The following is a 26,632-nucleotide window of genomic DNA, read 5'->3' on the forward strand; positions in this document are numbered from 1 at the left end:
AGTCAAGTTTGATTTGGATGGATGCGGACCTCTTTGGATATCCGCAGTTTATGGCCCAAACAGTCCATCACTTAGGAAGAATTTTTCAGTGGAGCTTTTAGACATTTTTGGCCTATCTTTTCCCTTATGGTGTGTGGGCGGTGATTTTAATGTCATAAGGAGAAGTTCAGAAAAATTGGGTGGTTCTAGGCTAACTTCAAGCATGAAGGACTTTGATTGTTTTATAAGAGAATGTGAATTGCTTGATCGACTTTTACGGAACGCATCATTCACTTGGTCAAACATGCAAGAGTCTCCCGTGTGTAAGAGATTGGATCGTTTGCTTTACTCAAATGAGTGGGGGCATCTCTTTCCCTAAGGCCTTCAAGAAGCTCTTCCTAGAAGGACATCGGATCATTGGCCGATTGTTTTGGATAGCAACCCGTTCAAGTGGGGCCCAACACCTTTTAGGTTTGAGAATAATGCTGAGAGTATCACAGAGGAGATTTTACTTTACTTTGAAAAGCTCTACGCGAGTCCTACTGGAGAGTCTTGGAGTGTTGAAGGTTTAGATTGGTTTCCTATATCGGAAGAGAGTGCGTCTAGGTTGGACTCCCCTTTCACCGAAGAAGAGATTTCTAGGGCCATTTTTCAGTTAGATAGGGATAAGGCGCCAGGGCCCAATGACTTTACCATTGCAGTATTTCAAGATTGTTTGGATGTAATCGAGGATTTAGTGAGAGTGTTTGCAGAGTTTCACAGAAGCAGGATTATCAATCAAAGCACTAATGCCTCCTTCATAGTTCTGTTACCCAAAAAAAGTTTGACAAAGGATATCTCAGACTTTAGACCCATTAGCTTGATCACTAGCCTCTACAAGATAATAGCCAAAGTGCTTTCAGGGCGTCTAAGAGGGGTACTACATGAAACCATCCATTCTACTCAAGGCGCTTTTGTTCAGGGGAGACAAATATTGGATGCGGTTCTCATAGCCAATGAGGTAGTAGATGAGAAAAGACGATCAGGGGAGGAAGGAGTTGTCTTCAAAATTGACTTTGAAAAGGCTTACGATCATGTGTGTTGAAAATTTTTGGATCACGTGGTTGAGAAGAAGGGGTTCAGTCCTAGTTGGAGGAAATGGATGAGCGGTTGTTTGTCCTTGGAATCTTATGCAGTCTTGGTGAATGGAAACGCTAAAGGGTGGGTTAAGGCTTCTAAAGGCTTAAGACAAGGTGACCCTTTGTCCCCTTTTTTGTTTACTTTAGTCGCAGATGTACTGAGCAAGATGCTATTAAGAGCAGAGGAAAGAAATTTGTTGGAGGGTTTCAAGGTGGGTAGAAACAGAACTAGGGTGTCCCATTTGCAATTCGCAGATGGTACCATTTTCTTTTCTAATACTAAGGAGGAAGATTTGCAGACTCTCAAGAGTCTTTTGCTAGTGTTTGGGCATATTTCTGGGTTCAAGGTCAACCTGGACAAGAGTAATATTTATGGCATCAATCTTGATCAGAATCATCTTTCTAGGTTGGCTGAGTTGCTTGATTGCAAGGCTTCTGGTTGGCCTATACTCTATTTGGGTCTTCCTTTGGGAGAGAATCCCAAGGCTTGTGGCTTTTGGGATCCAATGATTGAGAGAATCTCAAGAAGATTAGATGGGTGGCAAAAGGCTTATTTATCTTTTGGAGGAAGGATAACTCTTATCCAATCTTGCCTCACCCACATGCCATGTTACTTCCTCTCTTTGTTTAAAATACCTGCTTCAGTGGCTGCAAAAATTGAGAGGTTACAACGGGATTTTTTATGGTCAGGGATTGGGGAAGGTAAAAGAGATCATTTAGTTAGTTGGGATGTAGTGTGTAATCCGAAGGCAAAAGGGGGATTGGGATTTGGGAAGATTTCTCTAAGGAATCTCGCTCTCTTAGGGAAATGGTTGTGGAGGTACCTTAGAGAGGGTTCAGCTCTTAGGCATCACGTCATCTTAAGCATTTATGGTTCACACTCTAATGGTTGGGATGCTAAAACTTTAGTCAGATGGTCACATCGTTGTCCTTGGAAGGCTATTGCATAAGTCTTTCCGGAGTTTTCCATGTTTACTCGGTTTGTGGTAGGAAATGGGGAAGGAATTCGATTTTGGGAAGATTTGTGATGAGGGGACCAATCTTTGGGATCCAAATATCCAAGACTATTTAGAGTAGTCTTGGATAAAAATATTCCTATTTCTTCAATTCTCGGTTCTACTCGTCCTTTCTCTTGGAACTTTAATTTTTACTGTAACCTTTCAGATTCTGAGATAGAAGATTTAGAAGGCCTCATGCGGTCACTTGATGGTTTGCATCTATCACCTTCGGTTTCAGATGCCAGATCCTGACTTTTATCTTCTTCAGGGCTTTTTTCAGTCAAATATTTCTTTCTAGCCTTATCCCAATTTTCTTGATCTCCTCCGATTTTTCCTTCTAAGTTCGTTTGGAACTCTCAAGTCCCTTTCAATGTGAAGTCCTTTGTCTGGTTAATGGCTCACAATAAGGTAAATACTAATGACATGTTACAATTGAGAAGACCCTACAAAGCTCTTAGTCCTGATATTTGTATTCTATGCATGAAACATGGGGAATCAGTAGATCATCTTTTCCTACATTGCTCTTTGACGATGGGGTTGTGGCACAAATTATTTCAATTAGTCAAGATGGATTGGGTCTCCCCGAGGAGCATCTTTGACATGATGTCGATCAAATTTAATGGTTTTGGTTCATCTAAGAGGGGTATTGTTGTTGATCCCTTTGGAGTAGAAAAAGCTTCTTGGGTTGTGTGGCGGGAAAGAAACGTGAGGATTCTTGAGGCTAAAGTAAGGAATTCAGAGTATCTTTGGGATTCTATTTTTTTCCTTGCTTCTCTTTGGGCTTTCTGTTCCAAGGTTTTTAAGGGGACTCCCCTTAATGTGTTACAACTTGATTGGTTAGCGGTGTGTAATTCCTAAGGATTGGTCTAATCTAGAGTGCTAGCTTGTTTTACTGTGTGCATTCTTGTTTTTGTATTCTTGTAGTTTAGTTTTCTTTGGTGGGAGGGTTTCTCATCTGGTTCATCTAATTCTTTTTTCTTTCAATATATCTCTTTGTCGTTTCCTATAAAAAAAAAAAAAAAAAAACCTTTTAGTCTAGAAGTACATGGCTTTGTCAAAGTATTTGCTCTTTGCTCTCTGGTTTCTGCTCAAGGAGTCCACAAAGAGGTTCAACGGTTGAGGAAATGTGGGATAAAAAAAAGTTTGTTTTTTTGCATGGGAGGCGACGTGGGGGAGGGTGCTGACTTTGGATAGACTTCAAAGAAGAGGCTTACAACTTCCAAATCGCTGCTTTCTGTGTGGTTGTGAGGAAGAAAGTGTAAATCATATTCTTATACACTGTACAGTGGTTAGAGCTCTATGGGATATAGTGTTTGGGTTAGTAGATGTGAAATGGGTTTTCCCATAAACTGTAAAGGATGTTTTATTTAGTTGGAGGGGTTCGTTTGTGGGAAAGAAAAGGAAAAAGATTTGGGAAGCCATTCCGTTGTGTATTTTTTGGACGGTGTGGAAGGAAAGGAATAGATTAGCCTTTAGGGGGGGGGGGGGGGGGGTGTTGAATGTTCAGAAGTTAAAGAATTTTTTTGTTTGTAATTTGTGGAGCTGGGCTAAACTGTATGTAGGTGAGGAGGCATTTTTCCTTATAGGTTTTCTTGAGTGGATGGCTTCCACTTAAAGGGAGGTGTTTCTGCTTTTTGTTGTTTTTGAGGCTTAGATGCCTTGTATACTTCCTGTATACTTTGTGGCGTTTTGCCTTTTGAATGAATATATCTTACTTATCAAAAAAAAAAAAAAAAAAAAAGAATTTAATTTAAATGACCCTCTTTTTTTTTGAATGGCCTAGGAAATAATTGCAACTGATTCACTCTCTATCTAGAAATTATTGAAGCCCAAAGACCTAGCTAGGATCAAGCCTTCCAACAATGCTGGCACCTTCTCTGAAGTTAGTCCCACCTCACAGGCTTTGAAGAAGCTCTAACCACAACCCCCTTGTGATCTAGAAACAATCCACCGAAACCTAACTGTCCTAGATTAACTGACAAGAAGCCATCAAAATTAAGTTTCAGGTGACTGAGGGGGAGGGAACCTAATCAACATGCACCTTCATCATCCTCCTCATTGCACAATGAGGAGATTCTAATCTAAGATTATCACCTTCAATGAGGAGACTGCAAACTCTGAAGGGACTGAAGCCCATTATAAAAAAACCGAATAAACTGCATCTTGTAATGACTCCACCAGCCTTCATTTGTCCTTTTATGTCCTGAAATTCCCTTCTGCTGAAGCACATGATTAAATGCTTGAGGCTGAGAGCTCTAGAGGTCTCATAGCCACTACATATCATTTCCAATTGAAAGCCTTAACAAACCTTTTGTCCTTGGCTTTGTTAACCAATCTACTCAATACATTGGCCACAACTACAATGAAAAAGGGAGAGAGTAGTTCTCCCTTTTTAATCCCTCTTGGCATCTTCACCCAATCTTAGCACACCCATTGACCGGTACTGCAGAGTTAATTGTGGAGAAGCAACCCTAATCCATAATCTGCATCAAGATTGAAAGCTTTCCATGTCCAAAACATGATCTAGAAAGCCTCAATCAACACTACTATGAACCTTTTTAGGTTAATTTTAAGTACAATCCTGTTCTCTCCCAATAAAAAATTTTCATCCTCTAACTAGCTGCACTAAGAACTGCATTTAGAATCTGTTTCACAAAAGCTCCTTGCAAGGGTGAAATGGTCTCTTGGAGAACTGCTTGAAATCATAAAGCAATACCTTAGCAATTATCCTGGAGGCTGGTTGCCAAGTTGATGGGTGTGAAGTTGGCCATTCTATCAATTGAGTCCTCTAGAACAATGATGGCGGTGTTGTTTCTTTTATTGACAAGGTATTGTAAAATTTGGGAATACCTTTGGTAAGCCCTCTCTCATTGTGGGCCAACATTTTGGAAAACCTTTAAAGAGAAGCTACCAGGACCGCGTGATTTGTCTTGATCCACATGAAAAACATCTTTGATTTCCTTTTCAAACTCTCTAACCCAATAACACTTTCCTCATAGATAGGGGACCAATGCATCCCCTAAATCATCCACAACTCTTTATTTAGCCTTGAATGGAGATGACAGAAATATCTTAAGACTTTCTCTAGAATGCTGTCGTAGTGATGTCCAAAACTCTATCTCCAATGGATTTAAGCAATCTCTTCTTCCGTCAACTATTGATGACTTTGTGGAATATTTACTATAGCTTCCTTAATCCATTTTACTCTTAACCATTAGTCTTGAAAGACATCCTCCTTCAACAGGTTTTTCTCTCGCTTCAATTTTCTAGGAGTTATAACAATTTGAAATTATTCTGTCTGACTGTCTAAACCTTGAACATTCCCTTTTTGTAAGATCTTAAATAGGTTTTTATACTCTTTGGATTGGGATGTTAGTTTCCCTTACTCTTCAAGAAACCTTACCTTGTCTTACCTCTGAGCATTCCAATAATTTTAAATACGATTCTTTGACTTGGGGATTAACTCCATTTAGGTTTGAAAATATGTGGTTGTTTCCCCCAAATCTTAAGGACTGTATTGGTACCCACTGATGGTGAGGGCCCCAAATTAGGGGTTTGGAAAGTCATAATTTATGGAGAATTTATTACAAGGCATCAAAGCAAAAGTGACTTGTGGAAGAAGTTCACTTTTGGGGATATTAAGGAAAAGAAGGAAACCACTATTAGGGACATTGCCATGGTATATTCTTGTGAAGGGAAGGTTACATCATCTAATGAATTTATAACTTTGAGGGCTACCAAACAAGTGAGGTTCAAAGCACGACTGTTAAAGGGAAGAGGTATATTGGATTGTAGAACATTTATATTACCATATTCAATGTCTATGATGGAGTCCTTTCATATTTATAAAAAAATTAGCTGTACTTTCATGCATATTTTAATGGGCCCATATTTTTTTAGCACCTTTCCTTTTGCTGGCAAATTCAGCTGCTTTCTGATCTACGTGTTCTACTATTCTCATCTTTACATCTCTTCGTTGTGGGCCTTTCTTCCTCCTTGACATTGGGTGTTTGGTTAGTTTTCATTTTGGGGTTGCTCTTTTGGTTGTAAATTACTTGGTTATTGCCATATAGATCTTTTTGTTGTTTTGGCGGTGATGTTTTATTTGCAGTCTTTTTTTCTTTCCTTTGATTGTGGCTGAAATATTCTTCATCCTTCCTTGTACCTAAGTTTTTTATTTAATACAATCTCTTTCTGTTTCCTGCAAAACTACTACTCCTATATGAGGTTCCTGAAATGTACTTCGATAATTTAAGATATGAGAATGGCAGTGTATGATTTCTGACTTAACATGCTTAGTTGTTCCTATACATTTCCCCCAATATTGCTGGGATACTAGCACTAGCAACTTCATATTTTATGTTATTCTTGGTGATGAATAATCCTGAATCCTGATTCTTTATATTTTGTCTCTGATAGTGAAGGAAGTTAGTGCATGAATTAATAGTGCAAGTTCTTTTATATCCATTATTGTAACCATTTTTTTTTTTATTGTTCTTCAGATATAATTAACAGGTAGGACTTCTTGTTTATTTGAATTTTTTCTTCGTACTTATGAGTCATATTCTTGCAGGGCGGTTGCTGGCCCTATTAGCTCATTTGACAATGAGCCTGTAAGGACTGAAGAGAAAACCAATGGCACCTTGTTTCATCCTCCCAGCACTCAAGGCCAGATGGTTTCAGATGGTCCACTTCATAAGTCCAAGGTACTATTGTCCTGTTTTCTACTTGTGTACAGTCTCAATAATTCAACTTATCAGATTATTGTTATTTTTTCTTTGTTTTTTTGTTCTTACTTAGTTCTTTTGTTTTTGTTTCTAAATTTTAATGCAGGGCCAACATGACTTTTCCTCATATAATCACTATATAGATGAACAGAATTCAGGTCCAACTGATAATATGTCAAGGTATTGGCATGAATATGATTTTGTGGATATGAAAATCCTTAGTACTCAATGGTGAGGGGTACCAACTGTTCACCATTGACAGTGTGCACAAGTTCTTATCAACCATTGATAGGTCAACATTAGTATTTTGGTTTTCTAAAGGTTTAAATCTTGTTTATTATATCATTTATAGGCAGTTGGTTAGATTTTGCTTCTTCAAATATGTGCAAAAATGTTTTTAGCTATATACTAAATCATACCAAATGTTTGCTTTTTCAGAAAGTTAATGAATTGCAAAATATTTGGGTGGTCATACTGGACCAGCATTGGTGTGTCCTCTTCATGATTACAAAATTTTTTAGCTACTCTTTAATGTTTACTTCAATGGTTCCACATTTTTTATAGACCAAGTTTTGCTGGTCTGTTTGAAGTCTTTCTGATCTGTGTTATATTACTTTCATCTTGTTCCATTTTTATTGTATGTGGTTTTCTTCCCCCTTTAGGCTGGGGTGTTTGATAGTGTTTGTTTTGGAATTTGCTTTGATTGTATATTGGTTGATTATTTGTATAAAGGAATCTTTTTGTTGTTTTGGCTGGGATTTTGTAGTCTTGTTTTCCTTCTTTGTTTTTATTGCAGCTGAAGGATCCTTCATCCTTCCTTGTATTTGAGTTTTCTTTTCGAATTAGAACAACATTTCATTGATTCAAAGATTAAAAGTACAAGAAGACCAAGTAGTCCTTTGAGAGAAATGACGAAGTACTACCAAAATCAACCACAAATCAGAAACAAGAAAGAGCAAAGCCCTAAAAGACAATTTGGTTTGGTGTCGCCTAGGAGTATTGGAGATATAATGATTATCTCATTTAGAGGGTTAGGGAACTCAATTAGAGGCAAGACTCGTTGGCAAATCGCTTGCCTCACTTTACTTTGGATTATGTTGCAAGAAAGAAATGCTAGGATTTTTGAGGAAAACTGGAGAACAGAAGGGACGTTGTGGGATCTACTTCACTTCTATTCCTTCCTTTGAGCCTCTTGTACCGTTGCTTTTAGAGGAGTTCCACTTAATGTTATTCAACTCAGTTGCCTTTTGGTTTGTAATTTAAAAGGGGTGAATAACTTTGCAAGGAGTTGATTTCGGTTTCTAAGTTATTTTGTGTATGCATGTGTATAGTTCTTGTATGGTGAAGTCTTGTCTTTGATCAGGTTTTGTATTTTGTGGGAAGGACTTCTCATCCTTTTCTTCAACTTTTATAATATAAATATTTCTTATATTTCTAATAAAAAAAAAAAGCCTTAAAAGACAAAATGGTAACCTAACTTCAAATTCTAAAGTATAAGACTTGGGGAGGTAAAACTCACTACAAAAACCTCTAGCAAAGAAGCACCTCACTTTACTAACCTATCCATTGTTTGTTTGGTCAGGTAAGGGACCCATCTGTAGCTTCTCTACACTATGGGAAGAAAGAAAATTTTAGGTAACTATTTTTTACCCTTATAAAGTACTAGATTTTTTAAGAGATTTAGGAAATTGTTATAACCGATTCACCTGCCTCTTAAGGTATTATTAAATCACAATAACATAGCCAAAATCAAGCTCAAGCAACATTAACACCTTAGCTTTGGTGGCTAACACCTCCTTCACAGGCCAGGAAAAGACCCCCAATCACCCTATCCCCTTGATCTTCTACAAAAACCAATCTGCCTATGTTTCCTAAAGTATAATCATCAAAATTTAGAGTTAAGATGACCTGTTGGCAGATGTTTCTCACAACATGCACCTTTGACATGCTTCTAGTTGTCCTTAATGATCTTTAAATTCCTTTCTGAACATGTTACCCAAAGTAGAGTGACTATAGTCACTCTCTAAAGAACCTTACTTTTGATGGAATTTTCAAAGCCTTGAAAGCCTCTGATTTTTTTGTAAGTGTATTATTCCCTAGTGAGAGAAGAATTACATTTCCCATGAATAGTTTTCAGTGGTATATAGGAGAAATCCTATTAATTTGTTCTTTTGATCAGAATATGTCACTCTAGGAAGGATTTCTCATCATTCACATATACCTTCTATCCTATTTAATGAATTTTCTGTTTCTGATATTAAAAAAAAAATATCAATCACAAATCTATGATGTACTCAAATGATCTCAACAAAGTTAAGAAGTTTGTGCCACAAGTCTAATGGTACAAAGCCATGAAGGAAAAGATGTTTAAATGTCTCACATCCTCAAAAAAATAATACATCACTTAAGACAAAGCTTTGTAAGGCTTTTTCCCTGATTGCAACATGTTACTTGTCTTGATCTTTTTGTTTGCCACAGGTTGAGCTAAAGCCTCCAATTTTGGTGGGGATTTGTTTTCCAAATCAGTGACTAGGGTAATGAAATAGGAACTACAAATCTAAAACAAGCTAGAACGAAAGGAGATTGGAAAAAGATGCCCCATAAGGGTGAATGGCAACACTTGGATATTGAGAAAGGCTGGTGACATGTGGACATGTAATTAAACAATTGAGCTACCAACTTCTTGGAAGCTGAAATTGTTAGAATTTAGGCTTACAATATATATCATTCTCTAACACCCTCTCATGTTTGGCCCCATACTTGCACGTGAAGTGGCAAACAACAAGTAGAGGAGTTGTTCCATTCCTCACTTTGGGCCTCTTGTACCGTCGCTTTTAGGGGAGTCCTACTTAATGTTATTCAACTCAATGATGCCTGAAATTAGTGACACTTGTATGTTCTTGACAACTGCTAAAGACATTTGGGATGCAGTTCTCCAGTCATACTCGAAGGCATTAGATGCAACACAAGTATATGAAATTAAAGTCAAAATTGGAGCAACAAAATGAGGAAACAAGACAGTCACGAAGTATGCCAATATGTTGAAAAACCTATGGCAAGAACTTGATCACCATTGATGCATTGAGACATGCTAGAAATCTTGGGAGATCCTAGGTTCTAGCTCTAAATATTTGTACAATTGTAAAGATAAGTGCTACAGTTGTAGAGATATTTTCAAGCTATAAATATTTGTATAGCTGTAGAGATTTTTTTCTATCTATTCTTTCCTTATCTATTCTTTTGTAATCTGCCAATATAATGTATTCTTGTACATGTATTAGAAATATATCACCATAATATTTTCTTAATTAGCTCAAACGGGATTCTTTAAGACAATGTCCTGAGGATGCCACAATCCTGAAGAATTATATTGAAAAAGATCGAGTCTATGATTTCTTTGTTGGTCTCAATGATGAGTTTGACCAAGTTAGAGTTCAAATTCTAAGTAAAGAGTTTCCAACTTCGAATGAGACTATCTTTATTATTCAAGTAGAAGAAAGTAGGAGAAGCGTCATGCTTGAACCCCAAAATATGGAAGGCTCAACTATGGTTGCTAACAAAGGGAGTGATCAGAAGGCTAGTACTGCTGATAACAAAAAGACTAATCGATCAAGATCTTCAAATCGTGATAACAAGGATAACTTATGGTGCACTTACTGCTAGAAACTTCATGGTAAGGCAACCACATCTAGCAAAGGGTGGGGCTACAATGGAGGGCAGCAAAGGGATAATTTTTTTTTTTGATAGGAAACGACAAAGGGATATATTGATAGAAAAAATGAGTATAAGAGAAGGATGAGGAATCCTCCCACCAAAGAAAACTAAACTACAAGAATACAAAAACAAAAAAATACACAGTAAAAACAAACAAACTCTTTAGATTAGACCAACCCTTTGGAATTGCACACTGCTAACTAGTCAAGTTGTAACACATTAAGGGGAGTCCCCTTAAAAACCTTGGAACAGAAAGCCTAAAGAGAAGCAAGGAAATGAATAGAATCCCAAAGATACTTTGAATTCCTTGCTTTATCCTAAAAAATCCTCGCATTTCTTTCTCGCCACACAACCCAAATTAAAGCGATGCTCGCAGCTTGCCACAAAACTATCCCTCTCTTAGATAAACCAAAGCCATTATAATTGATGGACAGCATGTCGAAGATGCTCCTCGGGGGAACCCAATCCATCTTGGCTAATTGAAATAATCTGTGCCATAACCCCATCGTCAAAGAGCAATGTAGGAAAAGATGATCTGTTGATTCTCCATGCTTCATGCACATATTACAAATATCAGGACTAAGAGCTTTGTAGGGTCTTCTAAATTGTAGCAAGTCATTAGTATTTACCTTCTTGTGTACCATTAGCCAGACAAAGGACTTGACTTTGAAAGGGACTTGAGAATTCCAAACGAACTTAGTAGGAAAAGCTGGAGGAGAACCAGAAAATTGGGATAAGGCTAGAAAGAAAGATTTGACTGAAAAAAGCCCTAAAGAAGATAAAGGTCAGGATCTCGCATCTGAAACTGAAGGTGATAGATGCAAACCATCAAGTAACCGCATGAAGCCTTCTAAATCTTCAATCTCAGAATCGGAAAAGTTACGGCGGAAATTAAAGTTGTAAAAGAAAGGACAAGTAGAACTGAGAATTGAAGAAATAGGAATATTTTTATCCGAGACTACTCTAAATAGTCTTGGATATTGGGATCCCAAAGGTTGGTTCTCCCACCATAGATCTTCCCAGAACCGAATTCTTTTCCCATCTCCTACCACGATCCGAGTAAACTTGGAAAACTCCTGAAATACTTGTGCAATAGCCTTCCAAGGACAACGATGTGACCATCTGACTAAAGTTTTAGCATCCCAACCATTAGAGTGGGATCCATAAATGCTTAAAATGACCTGATGTCATAGAGCTGAACCCTCTCTAAGGTACCTCCACAACCATTTCCCTAAGAGAGCGAGATTCCTTAGAGAAATCTTCCCAAATCCTAATCCCTCTTTTGCCTTCGGATTACACACTACATCCCAACTAACTAGATGATCTCTTTTACCTTCCCCAATCCCTGGCCATAAAAAATCCCTTTGCAATCTCTCAATTTTTGCAGCCATTGAAGCGAGTATCTTAAACAAGGAAAAAAAGTAACATGGCATGTGGGTGAGGCAAGATTGGATAAGAGTTATCCTTCCTCTAAAATATAAATAAGCCTTTTGCCACCCATCTAATCTTCTCGAGATCCTCTCAATCACTGGATCCCAAAAGCCACAAGCCTTTGGATTCCCTACCAAAGGAAGACTTAGATAGAGTATAGGCCAACCAGAAGCCTTGCAATCAAGCAACTCAGCCAACCTAGAAAGATGATTCTGATCAAGATTGATGCCATAAATATTACTCTTGTCAAGGTTAACCTTGAGCCCATAAATATGACCAAACACTAGCAATAGACTCTTGAGAGTTTGCAATTCTTCCTCCCTAGTGTTAGAAAAGAAAATGGTATCATCTGCAAATTGCAAATGGAACACCCTATTTCTGTTCCTACCCACCCTGAAACCCTCCAACGAATTTCTTTCCTCTGCTCTCAATAACATCCTGCTCAGTACATCTGCAACTAAAGTAAACAAAAAAGGGGATAAAGGGTTGCCTTATCTTAAGCCTCTAGATGCCTTTACCCACCCTTTAGCGTTTCCATTCACTAAGACTGCATAAGATACCGTGGACAAACAACCACTCATCCATTTCCTCCATTTAGGACTAAACACGTTCTTTTCCAACACATGATCCAAAAAATCCCAACCCACATGGTCGTAAGCCTTTTCAAAGTCAATTTTGAAGACGACTCATTCCTCCCCTGATCGTCTTTTCTCATCCACTATCTCATTGGCTATGATAACCGCATCCAATATTTGTCTCCCTTGAACAATAGCGCCTTGAGTATAATGGATGGTTTCATGTAGTACCCTTCTTAGACGCCCTGATAGCACATTGGCTATTATCTTGTAGAGACTAGTGATCAAGCTAATAGGTATAAAGTCTGAGATTTTCTTTGTCAAGTTTTTTTTAGGTAACAGAACTATGAAGGAGGCATTAGTGCTTTGATTGATAATCCCGCTTTTGTGAAATTTTGCAAACACTCTCACTAAATCCTCCTTGATCACATCCAAACAATCTTGAAATACTGCAAATTTAAAGCCATCAGGCCCCAATGCCTTATCCCTATCCAACTGAAAAATAGTCTTAGAAATCTCTTTTTTAGTGAAAGGGGAGTCCAATCTAGACGCACTCTCTTCCGATATAAGGGACCAATCTAAACCTTCAACACTCCAAGACTCTCCAGTAGGACTCGCGTAGAGCTTTTCAAAGTAAAGTAAAATCTCCTTTGTGATGCTCTCGGAATTATTCAACACTAGGCCACTTTCATTCTCCAACACCTTGATAAATTTCCTATTTCGCCTGCCATTAGCCACTTTATGAAAAAAACTTTGACTTACAATCCCCTTCCTTAACCCATTTCATAGCTTTTTGTCTCCAATAAATTTCTTCCCTCAAAATTAGTTCCTCTAGCTCCCCTTTTCTTAAGGTTCTTTGAACTAAAAGTTCAGAAGTGAGACCCCCTACTTGCTGAGTGGCATCAAAGTTTGCTCTATCATTGAGGATGCTTTTTTTCCTTGTATTTAGCTCTCCAAAAGAAACCTTATTCCACTCTTTCAATTTGGCTTTAACAAATTGTAATCTCCTCATGAACTTGTGACCTTCCCATCCAATTCCCATAAAACCTCTCCACCAACTTCTAAAGCTCTTCTTGAAACTAGGATGTTGCAACTATATATTCTCAAACCTAAAAGGTGTTGGGCCCCACTTGAACGGGTTGGTATCTAATACTATCGGCCAATGATCCGATGTCCTTCTAGGAAGAGCTTCTTGAAGGCTTTGAGTAAAGAAAACGATCCAATCTCTTACACACGGGAGACTCTTGCATGTTTGACCAAGTGAATGATGGGTTCCGTAAAGGTGGATCAAGCAATTTATATTCTCTTATAAAACCATCAAAGTCCTTCATGCTTGAAGTTAAACTAGAACCACCCAGTTTTTCTGAACTTTTCCTTATGACATTAAAATCACCGCCCACACACCATAACGGAAAAGATAGACCAAAAATGTCTAAAAGCTCCACCCAAAAATCTTTCCTAAGTGGGGGGTTGTTTGGGCCATAAACTGCGGACAACCAAAGAGGTCCGCATCCATCTAAAGCAAATTTGACTGACACCGAGAAGGATCCTATTACCACCTCCTCACTGCGCAGTTTTTAAAAGTCCCAAATAATCAAAATCCCACTTGAAGCCCCCGCACACCGGAAGAGCAGCCCATTCCTTATTTCTAACCGTCCAAACACTACCCACAAACCTTCTATCACACTCCACATTTTTTGGTTCTTGAATCATCACAACATTCGGATTTTTTGACCTCAGAAAATCTTTAACCACCCTTCGCTTTTTTCTTGATCCCAAACCCCTGGTATTCCAACTGATTATTTTCATGGAGAAACCTCACAGACCATAAACTACCAAACCGGTTCCAACAAGTCTCACATACCTGTGGAGCATATGCTCTTCCTCCTGGAATAAACCTTAATATCCAGAGAACTTAAAACCTGACGCACTTTAACCATTTTCCTGGGGGACAAGCCTTCCATTTGGAACTTGCCCGATGGGGAGACCATAGTATCACCTTGGCTTACTGTAACCAGGTTGGAAACCTCCTTAGGCAAATTGGGTTTAGACTTAATGGGGTTAGAATTCTCAGACATCTGGTTTGAATAAGCAAATTGGGCCTCCACCACATCAAGGATACGATTGCCAACAGATTTTTGATAAAAAGTGCCAACGCCTTTTATAGAAAAAATTTCAGAAATTACTCAATTTTCCATAGGAGACTGAACAATGAAGATCTGGACCAGAGGAAGGCGGCAAAGGAAGTGCCTAACCACAAGAAGAGAGAAAAGAAGACTCGGGTGACTGAGAAGGTGAAGACAAAGGGATAACGAGAAAGCCAACTTGCTCTCTATTAAATCAGTTAAAGAAAAATCCCTGGAACAAGGTGGATTCAATTAGGAGGAGATTTAAAAATTACGAGTTTTGTTGGGAACTCTTAAGAAACCTTCAAGTAGGAAATCTTCAGGTATCTACTCATTGACACTTTCATGTAAGTTTCCTATTTCCATTAGATTAAAAGTCTCGGATGAAATCTTTGCCAATTCTTGGGTTTTAGATTTAGGTGCCACAAATCACATGACTCATTCATGACACCAATTTAACAACTATAACCCTTGTTCAAGTAGTAGGAAAATAGCCACAATAGATGGTTTATTAACCACTATCGTGGGTTTAGGAGATGTCCAAATTAGTCATACCCTCACACTTAGAAATGTGTTTCATGGTCCCAAGTTCACTAATCTTGTCTCTATATAAAAGCTTACACAAGATTTAGGTTGCAATTTGACTTTTTACCCTACTCACTGCGTATTTCAAGACCAAGACTCTAGGAAGATGATTGGACTTGCTAAGGGACGGAATGAACTATACTACCTTGAGACATCAAGCGAGTCATCTGTATTCTTTCTTTCTGAACATCACCTTGTTAATAAAGAAAAAAAATGTGCCTTCATCATCATAGACTTGGACATCATCATTTAGAACTCTTAAGATTGTGTTTCCTTCTTTATTTAGGAAATTAGATGTTGAGAGTTTCTGGTGCAACAGAAGGTTTGTTTCAAAATGAAACAAAAAAACACTCAAGAATAAATACAAAGATCACATTAAGATCTGAAAATTAGGGAATAATTCTGAAAAATATATTGAATTCCTCTCTAACAATTACAATAAGCCTTTAAATAATGTTTGTAATGCAAAAATAAAGGAAATAACTGAAATAGGGCACTAGGAAAACTAGGAAAGAAATAAGAGACTAATGGTGAACCTAAAATAGAAACTAATAATGTAGAAAATAGAAACTAACCTAAAATAGAAACTAATGATGTAGGAAATAGAAACTAATCTAAAATGGAAACTAATGATGTAGGAAACTAAAAATAGAAACTAATGATGATTGTGTGCTGCATCAGTTTCCATTATGATGTATGTGAACTTGCCAAACACAAGCGTTCAAGCGTTCAACCTTCCCCACCAATAATACTAAAAGAAGTTTAGAGCCCTTTCATCTAATTCATAGTTATGTTTGGGGCCCTTCCCCTGTTCCTAACATATCTGGGGCATGTTAGTTTGTGTCTTTTATTGATGATTGTATTAGGGTCTCTTTGATTTTCTTACTCAAACACAAATCTGATGTGGGTTTTGTTCTTCCAAACTTTCATAACATGATAAAAAAACCAGTTTGGTGTCATTATCAAGAGGTTTCGATCTGATAATGCAAAGATTATTTCAGTCAAGTCCTAAGTCCATACTTTTAACATGAGGGAATAATTCATGAGTCATCATGTGTTAACACCCCATAACAAAATGGAGTTGCTGAGAGGAAAAATGACCACCTTCTTGATACAACATGAACTTTTTTGTTTAAAAAACATATGCCTAAATCTTACTGGAGGGAAGCTGTCCTAACCGCCACGCATCTCATAAACCGATTACCTTTTAGAGTCTTAGGTTTCAAAAGTCCTGTTGAATATAATGTATTTATAGTATGTTATATTTCCTTGTTAATATAGGTCACATGTATGGTAGTTAGGACTCCTAGCCTTGTATATATATATATATATATATATCTCTCAATTGTAAGTAGATATTACATGAATGAGAATTAAGGTTTTTCTTCTTTCTCTCTCTCTCAACATGGTATCAGAGCCAAGGAAGAAAAACCTTAATTCTCATTCATGTAATATCTACTTACAATTGAGATATATATATATATATACAAGGCTAGGAGTCCTAACTACCATACATGTGACCTATATTAACAAGGAAAGATAACATACTATAAATACATTATATTCAACACTCCCCCTCAAGCTGGAGCATATACGTCATATGCACCAAGCTTGTTACAAATATATTTAATCCTAGGACCTCTGAGAGATTTATTGAAGATGTCTGCTAGTTGATCATTTGAATTAACAAAACTTGTAGCAACACATCCTGATTCGATCTTCTCTTTAATGAAATGACAGTCAACTTCAATAAGTCCCATGGATATACTTTCATCATTTTATCCTAATATGAGGACCACAAACCATCTGTAGAAAAGGAAAAAAAAATGTTGTATATTAATTGAATAAGGAAGGGAAACACGCTTCCTTTTATAGAAAAGCTACAACAAATCAAGCTAAATCTACAACTGTACACCCAAATTTCTAGGAACAAAATCAATTTAAAATATACAACTTATGTCTAAAAAACAACAACAAATTATCCCTAAAAAATAAGTAACAATCAAATTATTCCTAAAAAATAGGTGTTGAAATAATGCCAAAGTTAGGATTTTAATTTAGGAAAGTATTTTAGGAATAAAAAAGGAGAGATCATTTAGGATATTTCCTTATGATTCAGTTTCCTAATTTTAGGAGAGAATTAAGCTAGATTGATTTTTTCTTATTCAGTCATTTGTGTATATATGTGTATGGTGTGTACCAAATATTATCAATAAAGAAATTCAGAAATTCTTCATGGTATCAGAGCCAGTTTTTTGAAACCCTAATCCCTTCTGGCCACCTCTTATTCAGGCAATCATTCATTCCGGCCAAATCTCTCTGGCCATCTCTCATTCCGACCATCTCTCTCTCTGGCCATCTCTCATTCCGGTCATCAGTCCTTATTCTCAGAGCCAAGGGAGAAAACGCTTTCCGGTCGGTTGAATCGTCGTCAGAAAACATTCACCGCCAGCAACTTTTCCGGTGAACTTTTCCGGCGAACTTTCCGGCGACGGTTTTTTTTTCTACACCGCAAGGAGCGCCTGGAGGAGATCTCCAATTTTTCCCAAAGCACCGGAGCCAGAAACCCATCCACGCGCTGTCCACGCGCGTTTTTCCGGCCGGCGCGTGAGCCACTTTCCGGCGACGCGCTTCCTCCTCCAGGCTCGCCTGACGCCGACCAACCACCCTTCTTACCTGTTTCTGCCATCTGAGCCTTACACGTGCCTCTTTTGGGGTTCTTTTGCTTCCGCGGGCCCTCCGATCAGTTTTTCCGGCGTCCTCCGACTATTTTTTCTCAACTCCAATCCCTGCCCGTGCCTTGGGAAGTGTTTTTCTACCTTTCCGGTCCATGACAAAATACGGAATGGCATCATCACAAGTATCCAGCGTCACGTCACCAGAATCAGGGGGCAGATCTGAAATTCCAAACCTTGGTGGCAGTGATTCCTCTCCTATTCTCATCACAGGACACAAATTAAATGGCCATAACTATTTACAGTGGTCACAATCTGTGTTGCTGTTCATTTGCGGTAAAGGAAAGGATGAGTACCTCACTGGAGAAGCAGCCATGCCAGAAACTACAGAACCGGGTTTCAGGAAGTGGAAGATTGAAAACAGCATGATCATGTCATGGCTTATCAATTCCATGAACAATGACATAGGTGAAAATTTCTTGCTGTTTGGGACTGCAAAAGACATATGGGATGCAGCCAAAGAAACTTACTCAAGTTCTGAAAATACTTCAGAACTTTTTCAGGTTGAATCAGCCCTACATGACTTCCGCCAAGGAGAGCAGACAGTTACTCAGTATTACAACACACTCACAATGTATTGGCAGCACCTTGACTTATTCGAGACTCACTCATGGAAATGTTCTGATGATGCAGCAACATACAGGAAAATTGTGGAACAAAAGAGACTGTTCAAGTTTTTCCTAGGACTAAACAGGGAATTGGATGATGTTAGAGGCTGAATCATGGGCATTAAACCCCTGCCAAGTCTCAGGGAGGCCTTTTCAGAGGTTAGGCGTGAAGAAAGTAGAAAGAAAGTAATGATGGGATCCAAAGAGCAACCTGCCCCAACATTGAATGCCTCTGCCCTTGCTGCTCGGTCATTTAATAGTAGTGGTGGAGATCGTCAGAAACGGGATAGGCCTTGGTGTGATTATTGTAAGAAACTAGGCCATTATAAGGAGACTTGCTGGAAGCTTCATGGCAAGCCGGTTGATTGGAAACCAAAGCCACGGTTTGACAGAGATGGCAGAGCACACGTGGCTGCCAACTCTGAGAGCACATCTGTTCCCGAGTCGAGTCCATTCAACAAAGAGCAGATGGAGATGCTACAGAAACTATTAAGCCAAGTTGGCAGTGGCAGTACTACCGGTGTAGCCTTCACTGCTAATCGAGGAGGAATGAAGCCGTGGATAGTGGACACAGGTGCTTCTGATCACATGACAGGAGATGCTGCCATTCTTCAAAATTACAAGCCAAGTAATGGTCATTCATCCGTCCATATTGCTGATGGTTCAAAGTCAAAAATTGTCGGGACAGGTTCTATAAAACTTACTAAAGACTTATATCTTGACTTTGTCTTCCATGTTCCAAACTTGGATTGTAATCTTTTGTCCATTAGCAAATTGGCCCGTGATCTCCAATGTGTTACTAAATTCTATCCAAACTCGTGTGTTTTTCAGGACTTGAAATCGGGGAAGATGATTGGCAGTGCTGAACTGTGTTCCGGGCTCTACCTCCTCTCATGTGGCCGATTCTTAAACCAAGTCTCTCAAGCAAGTTGCGTACAGTCTCAGAGTATGTTAGAGTCTTTCAATTCTGTGTCAAATTCTAAGGTCAATAAAGATAGTGAGATTATAATGTTACACTATCGCCTTGGTCATCCTAGCTTTGTTTACCTTGCAAAATTATTTCCCAAATTATTTATCAATAAAAATCCAGCATCTTATCACTGTGAAATTTGTCAGTTTGCAAAGCATACTCGAACAGTATATCCTCAAATCCCATACAAACCTTCGACTGTTTTCTCTCTAGTACATAGTGATGTGTGGGGTCCCTCCCGGATAAAAAATATTTCTGGCACTCGATGGTTTGTGACATTCGTTGATGATCATACTCGGGTAACATGGGTTTTCCTTATGAAAGAAAAGTCAGAGGTCGGGCACATTTTTCAAACCTTCAATCTTATGGTTCAAAATCAATTCAATTCCAAAATTCAAGTCCTCAAGTCAGATAATGCAAAGGAATACTTTACTAGTAGTTTCAGTACTTATCTTCAAAATCACGGCATTATCCACATAAGTTCTTGCGTTGACACCCCACAACAAAATGGGGTGGCTGAACGCAAGAATAGACATCTCTTGGAGGTTGCCCGGTGCCTTATGTTTTCCTCTAATGTTCCAAACTATTTCTGGGGGGAAGCTATTCTCACAACTACCTATTTGATTAACCGTATGCCATCCAGAGTGCTTACCTTTCAATCCCCACGTCAACTTTTCTTAAAACAATTTCCTCACACCCGTGCCGCCTCTTCTGATTTACCACTCAAAGTATTTGGTTGCACGGCATTCGTTCATGTGTATCCTCAAAATCGTAGCAAATTTGCTCCTCGAGCAAATAAGTGCATTTTCCTAGGGTATTCTCCAACCCAAAAAGGGTACAAATGCTATTCTCCAACCAACAAAAGATTTTACACCACCATGGACGTCTCTTTCTTTGAACATGTCTTCTTCTATCCCAAATCTCATGTTCAGGGGGAGAACATGAATGAACATCAAGTTTGAGAGTCTCTTCTTGAGTGTGTACCATCTTTTCACTCAGAGTCACCAAATCCTTCCCAATTCGCGCCCACTGAGTTGTCCACACCCATGCCATCATCAGTCCAGCCAGCCCAGCACACAAATGTTCCTTCTCCCGTGACCATCCAGTCTCCCATTCAACCTATAGCCCTACAACTTGCTAATGAGAACTTACAAGTTTACATCAGGAGGAGGAAAAGACAGGAATTAGAGCACGGATCACAGTCAACATGTGGCCAATATATTGACTCCAATTCAAGTCTTCCTGAAGAGAACATAGGTGAGGATAGGGCTGGAGAGGTGTTAATTCCCAGCATTGATGATTCTACTCTGCCGATTGCATTGAGGAAGGGTGTTAGGAGATGTACAGATCGTCCAATTGGGAATTATGTTACGTATGAAGGGCTATCACCATCTTACAGAGCATTTGCTACTTCTCTTGATGATACTCAGGTTCCCAACACAATACAAGAGACATTAAAAATTTCAGAATGGAAGAAGGCAGTACAAGATGAGATTGATGCACTTGAGAAGAATGGGACGTGGACTATCACAGATTTGCCGGTTGGGAAGAGGCTCGTGGGGTGCAAGTGGATTTTCACCATAAAATACAAAGCAGATGGATCAGTCGAGAGATTCAAGGCTCGTTTGGTAGCTAGAGGGTTTACACAATCCTATGGGATAGACTATTAGGAGACTTTTGCTCCTGTTGCAAAACTGAACACTATCAGGATTCTTCTCTCATTGGCTGTCAATCAAGATTGGTGCTTGCAACAACTGGACATAAAAAATGCGTTTCTAAATGGTGACCTAGAAGAGGAAGTCTACATGGAAATACCACCTGGTTTCGAAGAAAGTATGGCAAAGAATCAGGTTTGCAAACTCCAAAAATCCTTGTACGGCCTTAAACAATCTCCCCGAGCCTGGTTTGATAGATTCACAAAAGCAGTCCTGAAGTTGGGCTACAAACAAGGTCAGGCTGATCATACTCTATTTGTCAAGAAGTCTCATGCCGGGCAAATGGCCATATTGATAGTCTATGTCGATGATATTATTCTATCTGGGAATGATATGGAGGAATTACAGAATTTGAAGAAGTATTTGTCAGAAGAGTTTGAAGTTAAAGACCTTGGAAATTTGAAATATTTCCTTGGTATGGAAGTGGCTAGATCAAGGAAGGGAATTGTAGTCTCTCAAAGAAAATACATACTCGATCTTCTTAAGGAGACCGGTATGCTTGGATGCAAACCAATTGATACTCCTATGGATAGTCAGAAGAAACTTGGTATCGAGGAAGAAAGTACACAGTAGACAGGGGGAGATATCAGCGGCTTGTCGGGCGCTTGATTTATCTCTCACACACTCGGCCAGATATTGGCTTTGCAGTGAGTGCTGTAAGTCAATTCATGCACAGCCCCACTGAGGAACACATGGAAGCAGTCTACAGGATTCTTAGATATTTAAAAATGACACCAGGGAAAGGTCTATTTTTCAGAAAGACAGAGAACCGTGACACTAAAGTATACTCAGATGCGGATTGGGCAGGAAACATCATTGACAGGCGGTCCACTTCTGGATATTGTTCTTTTGTCTGGGGAAATCTTGTTACCTGGAGGAGTAAGAAGCAATCAGTTGTAGCCAGAAGTAGTGCAGAAGCTGAGTACAGAGCTCTTGCACAGGGAATCTGTGAAGGGATTTGGATAAAAAGGGTTCTTAGTGAACTGGGACAAACGAGTTCATCTCCAATTCTGATGATGTGTGATAATCAGGCAGCTATAAGCATAACAAAGAACCCCGTGCATCATGACAGGACCAAGCATGTTGAGATTGACAGATACTTCATCACAGAGAAGGTGACTAGTGAGACGGTTAAATTGAACTATGTTCCTACCAAGCACCGAACCGCAGACATCCTCACCAAAGCTTTACCTAGGCCTAACTTCGAAGACTTAACTTGCAAGCTGGGATTATATGATATATATTCTCCAGCTTGAGGGGGAGTGTTGAAATAATGCCAAAGTTAGGATTTTAATTTAGGAAAGTATTTTAGGAATAAAAATGGAGAGATCATTTAGGATATTTCCTTATGATTCAGTTTCCTAATTTTAGGAGAGAATTAAGCTAGATTGATTTTTTTCTTATTCAGTCATTTGTGTATATATATGTGTATGATGTGTACCGAATATTATCAATAAAGGAATTCAGAAATTCTTCAATAGGTAACAACCAAATCTGAAAAATTTTGATAGGATTGAGATTCTCAACACTCCCCCTCAAGTTGGTTTGAAGATGTCATTCATGGCCAGCTTGCTTACTAAATCATCAAACTGCTTATTTGGAAATCCCTTAGTTCTGCAACTTGTTCAATCGTAGGTATATAGGGCATAACAATCAGCCCATTTTCCAGTTTCTTCTTGATAAAACGTTTATCAACCTCGACATGTTTAGTTTTATCATGGAGTACTGGATTATGTGCAATGACAATGACGGTTTTATTATCACAGAAGACCTTCATAGGTAAAGGGCTTGCAGCCTTAAGTTCTTCAAGTAATTGTTTAATCCACAAAACTTCACAAATGCCATGGGCTACGACTCTAAACTTAGCTTCAGCACTACTTCTAGCCATAACACTCTACTTTTTACTCTGCCAAGTCACAAGATTGCCTCCAACAAAAGTATAATACCTTGAAGTTGATCTCCTATCAATTACATTTCCTACCCAATCTGCATCAATAAACACATTCAGTTGGAGATGTCCTCGGTTCTCATATAGAAGTCCTTTTCTTAGAGTCCCCTTTAAGTACCTTAAAATTCTGTACACTACATCCAAGTGTCCTTGATTTGGCGAGTGCATGAATTGAATCACCATGCTTACTACAAAAGCAATATTAGGACGAGTATGAGAGAGATAAATAAGTCTCCTAACTATGCATTGATATTTCTCTTTGTCAATCACCTCTACTGGACTTGTTGGTTGGAGTTTCAAATTCGGTTCTATAGGAGTTTCTGTAGCCTTACATCCAAGTAAACCCGTTTCACTTAATAAGTCAAGTTTATTTTTTCTTTGAGAAATGAAACTACCTTTCTTGGATCTAGCAAACTCCATACCAAAAAAGTATCTCAGGGGACCCAAGTCTTTTATATCAAATTCACGAGTTAAAGCTTTCTTCAATCTCTCAAGTTCTAGACTATCATTACCAGTTAGAATAATGTCATCCACATAAACTATCAACACAACAATCTTTCCTTCTCTTGAGTGTTTATAAAACATTGTATGGTTAGCTTGACTTTGAATATGTCCTTGAAGCTTGGTTACTTTTCCAAATCTCTCAAACCAAGCCCTGGGAGACTACTTAAGACCATACAAGGACTTCTTTAATCTGTAAACCTTTTTTTTTCTAGCTTTTCTTTGAAACCCGGTGGTAAATTCATAAACACTTATTCCTCCAAATTGCTATTTAAGAAAGCGTTTTTCAGATCTAATTGGTGTAAAGGCCAATTAAAATGCATTGTAAGAGAAAGTAAAATCTGAATGGAATTGATCTTTGCAATAGGTGCAAGGTCTCTTGGTAGTGAATTCCATAGGTTTGTGTGAAACCTTTGGCCACTTAACTTGCTTTATATCTTTCAATGCTACCATCGGGCTTACACTTGATTGTGAAAACCCACTTGCATCCCACTATCTTCTTCTCCTTAGGAAAATCAACAATTTCCCATGTTCTATTTTTCAAAAGAGCATTTATTTCTTCTTGAACTGCTGATCTCCACTCCGAGTTTCCTAGTGCTTCTTGTATAGTTCTAGCAATGAATAAGTGAGAGATATTTGAAATGAAAACTTTATATTGTCCTAAGAGTCTTTGAGAAGACAAATATTTGGCAATGAGATGTTCAGTACAATTCCTAACTCCTTTTTGGATTGCAATAAGGATATCAAGATCAGAAATAGGTAAAGGAGTGGAGTCCATAGGAAGATTATCTGAATTTTGAGAACTAGGAGATGATGATTGACCGTGCTCAAGATTGACTTGATTATTCTCAATATTAGAATTAAACCTGTGCCTAGTATAAACACGGAGCTCAGTGGACATAGGTTGTAGAATTTCTTCCGCTATTTGTGATGCAATTTTATTTGGCATAGATAAATTAGTATTTCCCCCTTTTCACTAATTAAAACATCTATTTTTTGATTTATTTTAGGAAGAAAAATACTAGGTTTTGGTTGTTCTTGTTGCCAAAACATATCTTCATTAGAGCTCTCCCTCTGAAGAGTGGTTTTGTTATAAAAGGGAATATGTTCAATAAAGTTGACATCCATATTAACATAAATTTTCCTAGTGGTAGGATTAAAACACTCATACCCTTTTTTATTAGGAGCATAACCTAGAAAAATACATTTTTTTCGGTTCTTGGATCAAATTTGGATCGAAGATGAGTTGGCACATGGACGAATACTGTACAACCAAAATTTTTTGAAGGTAAATCTAAGGTGAGGCGTATGTTTGGAAAAGTATTCTTAAGAGTTTGTAAAGGTGTTGCATACTTTAGAACCCTTATAGGCATTCTATTAATCAAATAACTTGTTAAAATTGCATCCCCCCAAAGGTGCGTAGGAACATTCATATGAAACATAAGAGCTTTACCTACTTCAAGTAAATGTTCGTTTTTACGTTCTACAATTCCATTTTGGTGAGTGTCCCTACAAGTTGATTGATGTAAAATACCTTTCTCTAGCAAAAAATCACCTAAACAATCATTATAAAATTTTGTTCCATTGTCACGCCGAAGAATACTTATTTTGGTTTGAAATTGGTTTTCAACCATAGAATAAAAATCCTGAAAGAGTTTTGCAACCTTATCATCAATAAACGTCACAAACCATTTTTTCCCGGTTAAAGTAGTAATCCTAGAAGGACCCCAAACATCATTATGTATAAAATAAAAAAGCTCTGAGGCACAATAGGGTTTTATTTTATAAGAACTGCAATGGCTTTTAGCCAAAAAACAAGTTTCACAATCAAAAGAAGTACAATCCAATCCTTTAAATAAACCTGGAAACAAATGTTTTAAATAGAAAAAATTAGGATGTCCTAATGTATTATGCCATAGCATTATTTGATCATGCATAGGGATTGAACGAACACCAGCAATAAGACCCTGAGCTTGTTTATTCTCATTCCGGTTGTCATCAAAATTGTAGAGATTGTCGATCAATCTAGCATTGCTAAACATCATCCCCGAGTTCAAATCTTGGAATTCACAAAGAGAGGCACAAACAACAACATGACAATTAGAATCCTTAGATAAACGACTTACGGATAAAATATTACAATAGAGTTTTTGGACATGTAAAACGGATTGTAAAACAATCTTATCAGACAAATGAATAGAGGCTTGTCGAGCAATATAAGATAAGCTTCCATCTGCAATACGTACTTTTTTTATTTCCAGAACAAGGTGTATAAGAAATAAACAAATGAGATAAATTAGTCATGTGGTCAGAGGCACTTGAATCTATGATCCAAGGTGCAGATAATGAAAGAGAATATGCACACAAAAGACTACCTGACTGAGCTTGAGATGCTATAGGAGTACCAGAAGTCGGCAGAGCAGGTTTTAGTAGTTGTAACAGTTGGTCTAATTGTTCTTTGCTTAATGAGGGTGTCTCAGGAACATGTGCTTTAGCAGGGAAACGATTAGAGTCGCCTTGCTTATTAGTCTTCCATTCAACGGGCTTTCAATCAGTTGGCTTCCCATGTAATTTCCAGCAAGTTTCACGAGTGTGGCATGATTTATTACAATGATCACACCAAACTCTTGGCTTGTCATCCAAACGACGTTGGTTATTAGGATTGCGAGAAGCTGTTGCTACAGTGCCCAATAAGGCTGAGTTTTCCACAGGTTCAGAGAGTTTCTTCTCTAGCATAACATTCCTCCAGCTTTCCTCACGATGCACTTCAAAGAACACTTCACCTACAGAAGGGAGAGGTTGTCGACCAAAGATTCTACCCCAAACTCAACATTAAGCCCAACTAATAATTTGAATATCCGTGAACTTTCTACCATCTTCTTAAAATAGTTACAATCATCCG

General features: G+C 38.2%; 1 protein-coding gene across 9 annotated transcripts in view; it reads left to right on the forward strand.

Moving 5' to 3' along the window:
• The window catches only part of LOC100262416 (uncharacterized), a 121,280-nt gene that overhangs the window by 51,100 nt on the left and 43,548 nt on the right, over nucleotides 1–26,632 (forward strand). For all 9 annotated transcript variants that reach the window (XM_010662944.3, XM_010662945.3, XM_010662946.3 and 6 more), the window contains exons 10-11: nucleotides 6,669–6,801; nucleotides 6,929–7,002. In XM_010662944.3, the coding sequence (XP_010661246.1) occupies nucleotides 6,669–6,801; nucleotides 6,929–7,002 (207 nt within the window). The remainder of the gene's footprint in view (nucleotides 1–6,668; nucleotides 6,802–6,928; nucleotides 7,003–26,632) is intronic.

Source organism: Vitis vinifera, chromosome 15, assembly GCF_030704535.1.
Source record: "Vitis vinifera cultivar Pinot Noir 40024 chromosome 15, ASM3070453v1".
NCBI classification, from domain to species: Eukaryota; Viridiplantae; Streptophyta; class Magnoliopsida; order Vitales; family Vitaceae; genus Vitis; species Vitis vinifera.